The sequence below is a fragment of the Mercurialis annua genome, linkage group LG6 (genome assembly GCF_937616625.2).
Source record: "Mercurialis annua linkage group LG6, ddMerAnnu1.2, whole genome shotgun sequence".
Lineage (NCBI taxonomy): Eukaryota > Viridiplantae > Streptophyta > Magnoliopsida > Malpighiales > Euphorbiaceae > Mercurialis > Mercurialis annua.
The window spans coordinates 32,894,953-32,910,616 of record NC_065575.1 but is presented as its reverse complement, the minus strand read 5'-3'; the positions used below and the strand labels follow the sequence as shown (position 1 = coordinate 32,910,616).

The following is a 15,664-nucleotide window of genomic DNA, read 5'->3' as shown; positions in this document are numbered from 1 at the left end:
CTCTCTATAGGATTCTTTTAGAAGCCTCTTTTTCTTTTTTAAATCAAGAGCAGCAACACTATGATATTTCTCCGTTATAAGGATTGCTAAAAACGACTGAACGAAAAACAAGTTAGACAATTTCGAAGTAAAAGAAATTGGAAGGAAAATAATGAAAAGGAAAATATATATAGGGAGACTATTTAAGCAAGCAACGTTGAGAAGAACCTCATCCTTTTTGTTTTTGAGGATTTTTAAACCCTTAGGACTCGTCAATCCATTTTTAAACCCTCTCAAAACATCATAATTTGTGAGTAGGGGAGGATATTATTGTTTAATCCACTCCAGGAGGTTCGGCATGCCTTCCAAGTAAGGGCCTTTACCCCTAGCTTTCTTCGCCAAACTCTTCTTGCATTTGTATTGGGGGAGGATTTTCACCCTCATCTTAAGCTGGTCGACGCACACTAACACTAGGAATATATGAAATTGTAGGTCTAATATCTTCAACATCTTTTAAAACATCATGTTCCCAAGAGAAGAAGGATCTTGACGCTCAACAGCAGGCAAGTCTTGATCCTCCAAAGCACTTTGGGCTTCGCTCGTAAGCTTTCACATATCCACTTCAAAAACAGTAAGCAAAGTGTCAAGTTTAGTTGTCATCCTAGAAATAACAAAGAAAAATAAAAGACGTTAGAAAAGCACCTTCATCAAGATCTTCATAAGAAAGGTATGAAAGTTCTCGTGGGGGATCTTCAACAGGTAACTCCTAATGCCTAAGATACGTGTTGATCAATACAATCGCAAAAAGCTTCTCCGTTTGGCACTCAAGCATCAAACCAGTAGCATAATTGGTTTCGTCATAAAATAAAGTGACTAGTTTTTTGTGAACTTTCAAATAGTTTCAGCCGCTATAAAAGTTTTTAAAAGAAACTCGTGGTGTATAAGGAAATACTTTCTTTTCACTTTTTCAAAAAAGAGGAAGGTTTTGTGAAAAGAGATCGCCATGATCTACCACTAGACTACACAAGGAGCTCAGCTTTCTTCTTACTAAATAAGTGAAAATGCATAGAAACATTAAGCAAAGAGGTTCTCCCTCGATGCCTACAGGCATTAATAAAACATACTAGAATCCTAAAGAGATGCTTATGCAATAAGGAATTATATAGGGAATCATAACCCTGTTATGAAATGTTCTTAAAAAAAATGATCAAGTCCCTAGATGGAGGACTGTGATGAGACAAAAAAATTCTATTGGATCTCCTAATATTATACCCTATAGGAAAGCTTTATTTAGAATATATAACTCTAAAGTTTTCCATGGAGAGAATGCATGCGGTTTCCTCCATATCATCTATGGCTTTCCGAAGCCCATATACTATTATATGATTTGGGGGGGGGGGGGGGGAATACAACATAAACAAAAACTTATGTAAATTTGAAAAACCAAAATGAAACAAAATTGAAAAGCCACAAAGATGAATAATGAAGAATAACAGAAAATAGTTTTCAAAAACGAAGGACAATGAAGAATAACAAAGAACAGTTTTTAAAAACTAAAGCAAATCCCCTTGCGTGCGAGAGACTTCTATGCCAGCCGGGAATAACGGCTCTGTTATGAAAGAAAGCGGCAAACTAATCTTACAGTTGTTCCCTAATGAGGAATTTTAAGATTTGAATTAGGGTTCTCCTTTCTCTCCTCCCCCCCCCATCCGCTGAGGGTTTCAGTATGAATCTCGCAGAATCAATTGCAAACCAAATACCTGGTCAGGAGATTTAATGGATCGAAGACAAGATACAAAGCGACACAAAAACGAGGAATCTTGAATGAAAGAAAACTTCAAACAAGAGAAAGAGATTCAAGAAAATGACAATGGCAGTAATGAGAAATTATAAAGACGAAAGCAAAAAGAAGAAGGTGAAGAATTGTGAAATATTCAACAATGAGGAAAAACGGTTGACATAAACTAAGGAAGGGAGAGATGGGATAAATGAGAAGTCTCACCTTGAAAAGAGAAGACAATCATAAATCCGCTATCAAAAATCAAATGTGAATTATAAACTCAAAGAGATGACTAGATAGATCGGAAAATATTGAAACGATAGGGCATTGACTTTAAAGCAACACGCTTCCACGCGCTCCAAATGGCAAAACATAACTCACATGTGTAAGAACATCTAAACACCACGATGAAAGAACATGTCAACGTAAAATGACACGCAGAATGAAATTACACTCAAAATTGAACAAGTGATAACAAACAAAGGCTTCGCCATGATAAATGGCTTTCCCATAGTAAAAACTTCACCAAATAAAGAAAAGAATAATGGCTAACCCATTTATTCAAGTACTATATTTGTATATCTGAACCCCATCATAGAAGATCAACTTAACGATTAAGTGAATAACTGAATCTCGAAGGATCTTCATGTTAGAAGCGAGCCACTTAGGATCTGCTGACCAAGACCGAGCACCATAGGATTAGGAAAGAGCATCACTCCGAATAATTAACATATATCAGATAAGATCTTATCTTATTCAAACTCAGACTCCTTGTTTGAATTCAATTCTACATTAATATAGAAGATTCTAATACCATCTAAAAGACTTAAAATATCGAGAAGACATTTTGGAGAATCCTACTCGAACTACATCAATTATAGGATTTCTAATCCTAGTTGGCCGTTGTTAGGTATGGCATCGCCTTATAATTATAAAAAGGAATTTATTAGATTAGTCTAAAAGATCTTAAGCTATCATCAACACTCAATTACTGACTTAAGTATCAGAGTGCTCGTCGGACAACCACTGTCGATCAGCATTCCAACCTCTATTTTGCTAGTAAACCCGCCAAAAAAACGGACTCCATCAAGTATAAAAGTAAATAAATAAATAAAATAAACATAAATATTATGTTTAATATTGTTTTCTAATACGGTTAATAGTGTTTCTTTTAGTATGTCAAGTATTTTGTTTAATAATATTTTTATTTTAAAAATTGACCTACAATATATTCTGACGGTTTTTTCTTAATAATATTATATGCTTGGTAAAAGAATAGAAAAAATAAACATTCATATCATCTTTAATATTGAAATTTTTTCACAAAGCTTATGTACAAAATTTAAATATCAAAAAATCTAGTATGATGTAATTTTTAAAAGTGCTTTAAAATATGAGCAGCAGCAATTTTCCTAAATAAAAACCAAAAACAACCACACGCTCCGTAGAAGCAAATCCACGAACTCAATTAAATCTTTTTAATCAGCTAATTGTAGCCAGCCAAGTGGCTGGAGACTCGTAATGATAGAGGTAGGTCCTATCTGCCACATTAGTGCGCTTAGAGCATCTCCAATGGTGCTATTTATTTTAAAGAACATATTTAGTAAAATAAAAAGCATCTTTAATATATAAGTAATATATTTAAATTTATTACAATAGAATATCTAATAATAACTCTTTATTTTATTTTTATTTTTATAAATAATATTAAAAAATAGAAAATATTAATAATATTGGTTTACTTATTCAGTTTTTAAATTAAAAAATATAAAATATTATATTTCAATAAAAATATTACAAATTTCTTTTAAAATTTGAAAGTTTATCTTTTTAAAAATGAAGTAGAGAGTGAAAATGGCTCTCCACATGTAAAGAGCCATTTTCACTCTCTTCTTTAAATTTAAATTTTAGAGAGTTCATTGATTTTAATTTATTGATAAAATTCTTTAAATTAAAGAATTTGTCAATTTTAAAAAGACTATTGGAAATGCTATTACGCAATGAGCAACAATCAATAAACACAAATTAAATTGCCTATATCTTTTTATCTAGTACAGTGCTTATTTTAAGACATTAATTACAATGTTAATTCAAATCTACTAATTAAATTTTGGAAATTAGACGATGTTAGTAAAATTGTCCATTTTATTTTTATCACACAGTTTAAAAAAACAATTATTGTTGTAAATTTTGTAAAAAAAAAAGAATTACTTTTCTTATTATTATCCTTATTTAATATAGGCTTCGCTTATAATTTACTTTCAATGTATTCATTAGTGGCTTTTAAATAGGTGTAATGTAAGAAAATTAAATATAAAAGTTGTTACTTTTTGGAAGTGAACAAGAATTTTAGGATAAAATATTTTTTTTCAAAATGTTCAAGTCTATTAAGACGAAGAGAGTATTTTTTATATAATAAACCAATAATGCTTTAGTCATATAAAAATTTTAATAATTAAAAAAATAAATAATAATCTTTTTATTAGAAATGCTCATTGGCTAATATGACGTGAAGCAACCATTTAATTGAATACACACTCGTAAATTTCTTTCAGTTATACTTTAAAAGTTATTATTTTATTTTTACAACAAAATAATTAAAAAATTTATTTTATTTATAAAATTAAAATTAAAATAAATTCAAATGTATAAATTTATTTAACCAATAAAATATTGAAAATTAATATTAGAATTTAAAAAAAAATTATTAATAGATTTATTTCATATTATTTTTATACACCCAATCTTAAATCAATTTATAAACAAAATAAATGTATACTTCTTTGATAATTTTATAGTACTTTTAACATGATTTTAAACTATTATAATACAACATTTAAATAATAAATTATTATAATATTTTTTTTATAATTGATTGAGTCTGTCTTCTGATCCGGTGGATTATAACCTGCAAAATAGAGTAGAAGCTAACCTGATGGTGGTTGTTTAATTAATTCTCCGATGCTAAAAGTCAGTAATGAGCTTTGAGCAGCGTTTTGAGTATATGAATGTAATTGTGTTTTTAGGCATATCTCAGACTCTTTATATATTAGTTGAATGTATACCTTGTAGTCTTAGAATAGGAAAGTGAATCCTATTTAGTATGGTTGACCTGATTAGAAGTGTGATTCCTTATTCAGACAAGAGTCCTATTTAGGAACGTCTTTCTAAGAAGTCTCGTCTTTCTAAATTATAGTTTATCTTCCTAAGTTTGAGTTTGTATCCAAATAGGAAGGATTTTCGAAAATCCTTGTAAATTTGGTAATCTGACTGAATCACTAGGTCGCGCTTTGATAGGATTCGGCATCCAACAATAATGAATAACATAATATAAAATAAATAGTAAAATTATTAAATCAAACTGTTTTAAAGCGATTAGTTTCATAATTTTCCATTTTATATATATAATTAATAGTTTTAAACTATTAAAATAAAAACTATATGTAATTCTACAAATATACATACATACATACATACATAAAATTTGCTATAATATATTATTATAAATATTTTAAAAATTCTATTTGAATGTCCCAATTTTAATATCTTAAAAATTGACATTACTTTCAAAAGCATAAAAATGAGTAATTTTTGTCATTTCCAACCATCAAATTATTAGTAAAATTAAATATAAATATAAATTTTGCTAACATAATTTTCAATCAGCAGAAAAATATATCACTTATTAAAATTATTATTATTATTTTATTAATATGATAGTAAAATTTAAATACAATTTATTTTTATTTTTTAGGGTTAATTTTATATAAAATCACCACCTTTATACGTTTTTTCATTTTAATCACGTCCTTTAAAAAGTGTCAAATAAAATCATCACCTTTTATTTTTTTGTAAATCGATCATCGGCGAGTAAAATTTGATGTTTTTTTCCTCCCAAATAAATGTTTTAATCTGACTAATGCCCTATTAACATACAAAATACATTCCTCTTACTCTTTTCTTGTTGATTCTGGTTGTCGAGTTAACAAACTTACACCGGATTTTCACATTGGTGATAGATTTGCAAAAAAATGAAAGGTTATGATTTTATTTGATATTTTTTAAAGCACGTGATTAAAATGAAAAAAAACATGTAAAGATGGTGATTTTATATGAATTTAATCCAATTTTTTATGCATATCGATGATAAGAAATTAGTTAAAAATACTTATGTGATATAAATTTTTCAAAAGTTAAAACATAAACTAAAAATATATATATATAAATAAAAAATTTAGAATGATTATATAATGGTATCATTTTTCTAACTATCTATATGTATATACTTATATACTATTGAGAGGACAAAATAAAAAATCTTTTGAGTTCTCAACTTAAATAAAATACATATTTAATTTTTAGAGGTTTTTATTAATTGATAATTTTCATTAGTTTTTTTAAACTTGAATAAAATTCTTATAGAAACAAAAATATTAATTAATTTTACATTTAAATAAAGCACTAAAATTTATTTCTTAAAAAAATTATTAATAGGTAATTTTTATTAGCTTTTTAAATTGACTAAATTATTTATTTACTATCCTATATTACAAAATGTTAGATTTCAGCTAATATTTTTATAAATTTATTTAAAATTATACTCCCTCCGTCCTAATAGAGTTGTCCACTTTGAAATTTTTTTTGTCCCAAAACTCTTGTCCACTTTCAAAAAGTAATTAACTTTTACACTCAATTTTTCTATATTACCCCTATTTAAAATCCACTAATGAGTAAATTGAAAGTGAATTGCAAGTGGACCCTATATTAAATAGGAGTATGATAAAAAAAGTCAGGGAAATTTTATAAAATTCATAAATAATAATTGCTTTTCTTAAACTGTGTGATAAAAGCAAAGTGGACAACTTTATTGGGATGGAGGGAGTAATTATTAATTAAATTTCGTGTAAATGTACGGACTTCAGACTATTTAATAATAACAAGAAGATTTAATAAATGTCCGTTCTACCTTTGTTTAATTACTTATAGATATACTAATTCTCAAAAAAAAAAAAACAAATTACTTGTAAATACTTAAAAAAGTTTGACTTTTTATAATTGACAGAAGGAACAGGAAAAGAAGAAACCATCATTATTTATGGCTTGGCTTTATGAATGAAATGAATCTTTTATTTTGTTGAGAAATCATCAAAAAATATATATAAAATAAAGTCTACAAATGGTAGTTGTTGTTGTTGTTGTGGGTGTTCATTAGCTTCTCAAGTAGTTGTTATTGTTTTTCTTGTTCTTCTATTATTTATCTAAACACAGGACTTGGCTTTTGGCTCTGTTTTTTGGGAATTAATGTTGGTTTCGTGCATATTAAATTAATGGGGGGCTGTGTATCAACGCCACAGGGATGTGTAGGGGGCAGATTAAGCAGGTCTTCCAAAAAGAAATTGAGGAAGAAGAAGAAGGGCATCAAAAGAAGAGTTCTTTCCTCAAGATTATCTGATGATCAACCTGATCATTTTTCCACCTTTTCTAACCCAACTTTCCCAGGTTTCAATCAAATTTTGTCTGATTTCTTTGATGGGTGGTTTTTAGATTAGATGGTTTTTGATTTTGGTTTTGTTTTTTTGTTTCTGGGTTCTGAATTAGGAGTTCTATGATTAGTTTGTTTGCATGAAATGTGGGTTAGGTGGTCTTTTTTTTTAAATAAAGTTGATAAATTTGTTGTTGGTAAATTTGATGGTTTGCATGTCAGATTTTGATTGGTACTTCATGTTCTGATCTTTGTTTAAAAGTTGGCTCTTCTATTTCTTTTAATTTTTTTAGTCATTTTCATTAAGCTGTACTTGTATGCTAAAGTAAATTGCAAAATTATTACGTTTATGGAGAGAATTTGTACTTTGAAATCAGTTTATTTGGCAGATCAATCTCTACTGCTTATGTGCTTACCTATTCTTGTGTTGAAAGTACTAGAAAATGTTGATTTCTGGGATTTGGAGATTGGGATCTGAGTTCTTATTTTTTTTGTGTTTTTCCCACTATTGAAGATGATTATACATCATTTACAGGGTTTCAAATTCCATTTTTATGGTAATTTACAGATATAATTGTGCTTTCTTTGGTTCTCTGAGGTGTAACTTGAGAAAGATGAGCTTTTGACAGCTTATGTTTGTGGCAATTTGAGTACATTTCTATTTTTAGATAACAATGCCTTGTCCAAAACATTCTTCATACAAAACTTATACCATTTGGTTCCTTAAAACTTCTCCGTTTATGTCGACATTACATTGGTCTTCGTCGTTGTCGTGGAATGAATTCTAGCTGTACAATATGTTTCTTGTGTTATTTACCTGACTTGTTTATGCTACAACTGCAGTAGGAAGTATAGAGGAGGCCTGGTTTGACTCGGTTGCAATATTCGAGTCAGATTGTGAAGAAGATTATGAAAGTGTTCCTGATAGTACGGTATTTGGGCAAAGTGATCATATGAGTAAGGCAGGGGATCTTTCCACAGGAAACTCAGCTCGGAACTCTGTGAGTGAGGCTTCCCTTTCAAAATACGAGGGACCTTTAAATGAAGCAAAGCAACCTGTATACCTTGATGAAATTGCATCCTCGACAGATGAAATTTCTGGTAAGGAAGAAGGGTTGTTAGAAAATTGTGGAATTAGTCCGGGGAACTGTTTGCCTTGTCTTGCTTCGGCTGTTCCACAAGTTGAAAAGAGGAGATCGTTAAGCTCTAGTCCACCAAATTCGAGGAAGAAGGCTGCCCTAAAACTCTCTTTCAGATGGAAAGAAGGGCATGCAAATAATTCTCTCTGTAAGTCGTTTATTCTCAACTTTGGAAATATAAATTTTATGGATACAGTTACCTTTTTAATCTATTCCTTATCTGTAGAGACCGAAGCTTGTAGGCTGATTACCTAGCAATATTTGCTCTATAGCTTCCTTGAAGACAGTTTGATTCATAAAACTTAGAATAAACAACGTTTTGTAAATGCAAGCATCAATATAGTTCAAGATTGCATTATAATGCTTCGTCAGTCTCTCTTGTTTTTCTTTGTATTAGTTAAGTCACCTTAGCTAGCTGCATTATTTAGATTACAAGTTGTTCATGTTCTAGTAATGCCTTTATCTTTGTATTAGTTAAGTCGCCTTAACTAGCTGCGTTATTTAGATTACAAAGTTGTTCATGTTCTAGTAAGGCCGTATAGCTGCCTGAAAGTTACTGATATTAACATATCATACATGTTCCATTTGGCCCTTCTGTACACAAACACATACCTGCGCTCATATATTATATATGGTTGTTACTTTGTTTTAATACCTAGGAAGTTCTTGTATTCTTCATAAATCACTAAATTGGTATTAATACTCCAGATGAGCTCTTAATTGTTTTCTTCCTCATTTATGGTTTCAGTTTCATCAAAGCCGATTCTTCAGAGACCAATAGCTGGTTCCCAAGTACCGTTTTGCCCATTGGAAAAGAAAATGCTTGATTGTTGGTCACATATAGAACCGGGGAGTTTCAAAGTTCGGGGACCGCAATATTTCAAGTAAGATAGCAAGAAAATGGAATTTAATTGGCCAGTTTTATATGCAAACCACTTTGTCTATTTTGAAAATAACATATTTAATGCATCTATGGTCAATTTGCACCAACGGATTGCATGCAAAAACATAGATGTGATATAGCTGTCTCCTCACAAAAGAGATTTATAGTTGCTCATGTATTTTGTATGGCAGGGACAAGAAGAAGGAGTTGGCTTCTAATTGTGCTGCATATTATCCGTTTGGAGTTGATGTATTCTTATCTCCAAAGAAAATTAATCATATTGCTCGGTTCGTTGAGCTCCCTGTAATTAACTCTTCCGAAAAGCTCCCAACTATTCTTGTTGTAAATGTTCAGGTATTCTTACTTTTTAAATGGTTCATACATGTATGTGTGACTATTTAGGATTTTCCAAACAATTACTTGAATCAGATTGAAAGTATCGCTTTTTGACATTTTGACTGAGTTGCACTTCTGTTTGTTGTGCAGATTCCATTGTATAATGCTGGACTTTTCCAGAGCGAAATTGATGGAGAAGGAATGAGTTTTGTATTGTACTTTAAGCTTTCCGACAGTTATTTAAAAGAGCTCCCGCCCCACTTTCTAGAAAGTATTAGAGTAAGAAGGATCTCCTTTTCAATTATAGTTGCATGCGATACATTTGAAGATATCATTATAAGCCTTTCAATTCTACTGCTGCTACCATAATTTATCCTGGAATTTGTTCCGGAGAGATTTATTTATCAAGTTAAATGAATAATGCTTTACTGAATTAACCACTAATTCTGAACAGAGGTTGATTGACGATGAAGTTGAAAAAGTGAAGGGATTCGCTGTAGATACTGTTGTACCCTTTAGAGAAAGGTTGAAGATATTGGGCCGCGTTGTAAATGTAGAAGATCTTCATTTAAGTTCCGCAGAGAGGAAGCTTATGCAGGCTTACAATGAGAAACCTGTTCTGTCACGCCCTCAGCACGAATTTTACTTGGTAAGGTTTTCTTCTCTCTTGCCAGGCAGTGATTTTCCGTTGCTATGCGCTTATGCAAACTAATTTGATAATACGACCGCAATTTGATAATGTGTATTGGTTTTGTTACAGGGAGAAAATTACTTGGAGATCGACATAGACATGCATAGATTCAGTTACATTTCTAGAAAAGGTTTTGAAGCATTTCTGGACAGACTCAAAATTTGTGTTTTGGATGTTGGCCTCACTATACAGGCAAGGATGATCAATTTCTTATAATATAATTTCTATTTTTGTTTTCAAGAAAAAAGCAAGTGAAACATATTTGTATTCTGATATTAATTTATTACCCGCTCTTATGATATAAACAGGGGAATAAAGCCGAAGAATTACCAGAGCAGATCTTATGTTGTGTAAGGTTAAATGGAATTGATTACATGAATTACCATCAACTGGGGTTAAATCAAGACCCTTTCGAGTCTCTAAGTTAATCATGTAATACTTATATCTATATTTTATAAAAGCTAATTTTTTTGAAGAATTTTTTTTGTATTTTTTTTGTTAAAATTTAGAGAAAATTGTATCAATTATATGTCATCTCATATAACCAAATTAACAAAGAGCTAACACAATCATGTTAATTGTTTGATCGTATTGATAATATATTCTTGGTTTTAAATACTAGAACATAGACAAACTACAGCTAAAAGAATAATTAACTATATTTGAACTATCATTATTTGAAAAATAAATCGACTTTTGAAAAATATGTCCTACTGATATTCCAATTAATTGTAGTAGCAAAAACTAAATTCTTTACATATGCAAATGTTATTTATATCAACCATGCTTGATCAATGTCCATGTAAGGCCAAATTTCTTTAACTTTTCAATATTTGTATTTAATGATTGCGAAAGAAAAAGAATGAGTAAGTTATCTGTTATAAATTATTGTTGTTTGCTTCTCAATCTTCATATCTTTTTAACATCATTATCAACTAATCGAAGATAATAGTTTGCTCCTATATCTCAAAAACAATTATTAACACTTGAGCTTATACAACATAGTTATTCTGACAATAACAAGAAAGCAAAGTAATTTATAGATCATCGTCAAAAGAGAAAATAAACTTGACTGCAATAACATTATCATGAAACTTTATAATCACACGATATTCTACTACTTTTTATAAAAATAAATGCCAATAGTGTGCTATGAGATATTCTGACCAGTCTTCGATTTTGTGTGAGCTAATTTAAGTTTAATTAAATATAAAAAAATAAATGTAAAAAGCTTATTTCTTAATTTAAAACAAAAAAGTAATAATATCTTTGACTTCTTAGTTTTATTTTTCTCTAGAATCTCACTATAATAACTCTTGGAATATACAACAATCCTGATGAGGAAGCTAGCTAAGAAAACACATCATATTCTGATGGAGTGTATACAACTCAAACAAATCTCTAATTACTTCCATGTGATAACACTGAAGCCGCAGTTGGGCTGCTAACATCTCTGTCTATATTTCCAAAGTTGGCTTTTCCGGTCAACATTTTGATAGCTATTTGAGCCACTTCTGCAAACCATTCATCCTCCGGCAGCACACTGTTAGGATCCACTCCGGTCACGGCTACCACATCGATCGCTCTTGCTATTATGTTCTTTATTACTTGATGTAAGTTCCTTGATAAATATCGCCCTTGCGATGCAAACAGCAACACAAATTGCATATCCAAGTAAAACTGCACCACCAATTTATCAATTCAAGTAAATACGAAAAGATATCTATGTCGCACGGAAATGACATTTTTTACGAGAATAAGTTATAAATATAGAGTATCGAACAAGTGTTTCTACCTGTTGGAGGCCAAGAGGACCTAATGGTTTTTCGCCCTCGACTTCTTCCCAGAAAGTTTGATCATCCGAAAGCCAGAGGATCACGGTCTCTATGAGTCTCATTAATAGAATTGTTGCAAACCTTTCTCTGCCTACAAACATGTCAGTCGCTAAGCTCGCCACTCGAGTCAATTTTATGAAGAGTTCCTGCATGGAAATCAAGTTGATCAACATTTGATGAATGCTAGCTTATTAGGAACCAACTCCAAGAGAAAAAAGTACCTGAGCGATTGCGGATGGGAACCATTCTGGCTCCTCTGCCTCATCATCCATGCTTAAGTATATATTTGCATGCAGACGGATTTCACCATCTTCCATGAATATGAGATCAAGAGCGTGCTGTCTGCAAAAGCTATCCCGTAATCGATCAACTGATCGTTGAAGTTTCTTCTTCCATTCTCTAAGATCTGGGAGCCGAGATTGACTCTCTGAAGCTCGTCTTGGCACTTCATCTGCTCTATTAGGCATCGGCAAAAGCTTCATGGCAGCCCGAGGGAGCAATTCATCTGCTAACAATGATGCATTTGCTAGCAATGCTATTTGTTGGCTCTCAGTCTCTGCCATTCTCACAATTTTACTTCCACAAGCTTCCAAGTTGTCTTCATTGTCCACCGAACATGGTAATGCGCGTATCAACAAGTTTACGTAGCCTGTGAACACTTGTAAAACACCTTCCATTGCAGGACCATCCAGCTGCAGGATCTCGAGCGGCACTACATCTTCCAGAAATTCCTGAATTCAACAACCAACAATACATACAACTAATATAGCACGGATCAGAATCATATTCTTTTAAGTTATGAATTTAGAGTTTCATAGCTTCAGAAGCATTTCCGGAAATGAAAACAAAGTGCTCATACTTAGAACTCGAAAAGTTTCCATGCAATAACATTTTAAGAGAAACAAGTCAAGTAAAATGTGCGTTTAGTCACCTGAACCATGGTATTAAATCTGTTTGCACTGCTGGAAAGCTTTGGTTGTGATGCTGCAACACTATGAAGAGATGAAGAAGAAGATAGAAGACGGCCGCCGACAGGTGGATAAGTAAGTAACCAGTCATCTGCAGCAGCTAATGCTGCACTAGTCTGTTCAATTCTTTTTAAGTTGGCACTTAATGCCTGCTCAACACTAGACCTAAAAAGTCTCAATAAAACAGGAGAAAGCGCCAATCCGCGAGATTCTAGCAAAGAACAATGACCCAAACATATGTGAATGCACTCAGCAGCAACTTTTAGCCCCCATGAAACTGCTGATGAAGCTAAAACATGCCTTTTAAGAAGCGCAATGAAAATCTCAGTCTGTTTTATAGCCCAAGTTACAAGCTCCGATGAATATGCAGGCTCCTCTCCGAAAACTGACAAGGAATCACTCGCAGCTTGCGCTATAGTAGAGAACACAAGCTGTGACATAGCAGCAGTATATACCGTTGCATTGGACGAGCATAGAATCTTCCTCCCAGACTGTAACTTCTGCGTATGAGAATGGAGCAGCAATGTATGGGCGCGAGGGCCATCTCCGAGTTTCTTCAAAGCTAAAACAGATGACCGAAGCTCTACTCCTCTCGTACAAGGTTGGCTAATGGTTTCTGCAAGCTGATCAGCTAATTTTTGTCTTTGTTGTTTAATTGCAGTCTGAAATGTAAGGAGTGCAGTTGGGCTCAATCTGTGCTTCTTATCAAGGGCTAAACTTTCTCCCTTATCAAGGGCTACCATAGCTTCATCCACTCTTTTTTCAGCTAATAACACATCAAGAGTTTCTAAAAATTCTGTTAACCAATCTTCTTCTGTTTTTGAAAATTGCCTGTTCTCAAAGTTAGCTAGCTCTTCTGCAAGTGAGTCTTCAGAATTCGCCCACAACGATTCTATCCGAACTCGTTCTCCTAAATGATGAACTAGAGCTGCCTGAGTTTGTAGCAGATTCCTCATGGAAAGCAGATGTCCTTCCAAAGCTAAAATCTCTTTTGATGTCCTACAAATCAAAACCAATAATGCAGAGTCTAAAACTATTTCGCGTTTCATTTCCGTTTCCGAAAATTCTTCTTAGACTCCAAAACTATATATCTATAACTTATCCTTTAAAAATATTATTGTTTGTTTGTTTTCCGTTTCAGCATTTTCGTTTCCGTACTACGGTTGCAAGTAATAATCATGTATATTTTTGTTTATTTAAAGAAAAATGTATGCTTTCATGGTTGTAAACTACTCTTTTTTTTGTGACAAGACTCACTCTCCGAGTCGAATGTGTCAAACCCCGGGATGTCCACCGCGCTAGCCTACTCATCTTCTATATAAGAATTGCAAATAAACAAAACAAGCAAATAGAAATTAGAATTAGAGTTAGAATGCTAATTAGCTCACCGAATAAAAGCACCATAATTAGCGTAAACACTCCTACGCATTTCTTCTGCAGATGCTTTCTTCAGCTCCACAAGATATGAACACAAATGCCTTATTTCCTAATTTCAACAGAAGCAAATTAGGATTAAACTTTGATTAATCAAACATTAATCACATTAAAAATAAAAATGACATAATCATTAAATGAAACCTTCTCGTTTATGGTATGGCATTTGGAGATAACATAAGTTTCAGGATTAAACGTAGAGCCTTTGAAAACCTTTAACCTGTCATTTAACGTCAGGTTTCCTTCTAATTCTGCTGAATCTCCTATACTCATTCTTAATTATTTTTCTTTGTAATTGTTTCAATTATAATTTTTGAGAATTCTACTGAGGATATAAATGTTGAGAATTCGTAAAATGTAGCAAAAAAAATTAATGTGTTATATAATTTTCATGACCATGAATCACGCCCTTTCTTCGTTTCAGTTTTATGGCAAGCGTCAAACTGTCCAATAACTGTGGATCTCACAAACTACTTCTAATCAACAATTTTGTTTAAACCTTTATCAATATATCATTTTTGTGGGTTAATGACATGTTTGTGTCTAAAATTAGAAGAATTTCTCAAATTAGCACATGATTAGTATATTTTCTGAATTTGTACCATCCAGACCGCGGAAGATTTCCGCGACTTGGGGTAAACCGCGGAAGTTTTCAGCGGTCTACCGACGTGGCTCGACCTGGACAGCTTTGACTGTCGGTGACTCGCGGAAGACTTCCGCGTGTCACAGAGGGAATTTATTCCCTCTGACCGGGAATAAATTCCCTTGACCGAGTAGTTGTGGTTCCGCGAGCCACAATCTCTATATAAGAGCAGAAAATGTATTTTCAGAGAGATGGGGAGTTAGAGAGAAAATGGAGTGTTGAGAAATGGAGTGTTGGAATTTTAATTATGGAGTGTTTATTTTGAAAAATTAAATAATCGGTTTCACTCAGCACTAAATATTCGGTGGAAATTAATTTTTATGGAGAAAATTTTGCGGAGTCGGTTTTTGTGGCGGAATATTTTTTTTTTGGCGAAATTTAAACGAGGACTACATCAGGTGAGTTTTCAAAATTTATAAGCATGTTATTTTTAATTATTAAATGTAGTTAGATTTAAATATTGTTTGAAATATAGTTAGATGAATAAATATAGA

At 31.9% G+C, this 15,664-nt stretch overlaps 2 protein-coding genes across 2 annotated transcripts; one reads left to right on the top strand and one right to left on the bottom strand.

Annotated features, from left to right (window-relative positions):
• The first annotated feature begins 6,808 nt into the window (after positions 1 to 6,808).
• Positions 6,809 to 10,868, top strand: LOC126653771 (uncharacterized). Its single transcript, XM_050347705.2, has 8 exons — positions 6,809 to 7,258; positions 8,085 to 8,528; positions 9,129 to 9,264; positions 9,455 to 9,617; positions 9,750 to 9,878; positions 10,054 to 10,248; positions 10,360 to 10,482; positions 10,599 to 10,868. Exons 1-8 carry the CDS (start codon positions 7,087 to 7,089, stop codon positions 10,716 to 10,718), a joined length of 1,482 nt encoding a protein of 493 aa, XP_050203662.1. The 5' UTR covers positions 6,809 to 7,086; the 3' UTR covers positions 10,719 to 10,868.
• Positions 10,869 to 11,569: 701 nt separating this feature from the next.
• Positions 11,570 to 15,031, bottom strand: LOC126653810 (exocyst complex component EXO84A). Its single transcript, XM_050347751.2, has 6 exons — positions 14,672 to 15,031; positions 14,482 to 14,579; positions 13,057 to 14,092; positions 12,347 to 12,856; positions 12,086 to 12,271; positions 11,570 to 11,970 (listed from the first exon to the last, which is right to left on the bottom strand). The coding sequence occupies exons 1-6, from the start codon at positions 14,798 to 14,800 to the stop codon at positions 11,692 to 11,694; spliced, it is 2,238 nt and encodes a 745-aa protein (XP_050203708.1). The 5' UTR covers positions 14,801 to 15,031; the 3' UTR covers positions 11,570 to 11,691.
• Positions 15,032 to 15,664: the final 633 nt, after the last annotated feature.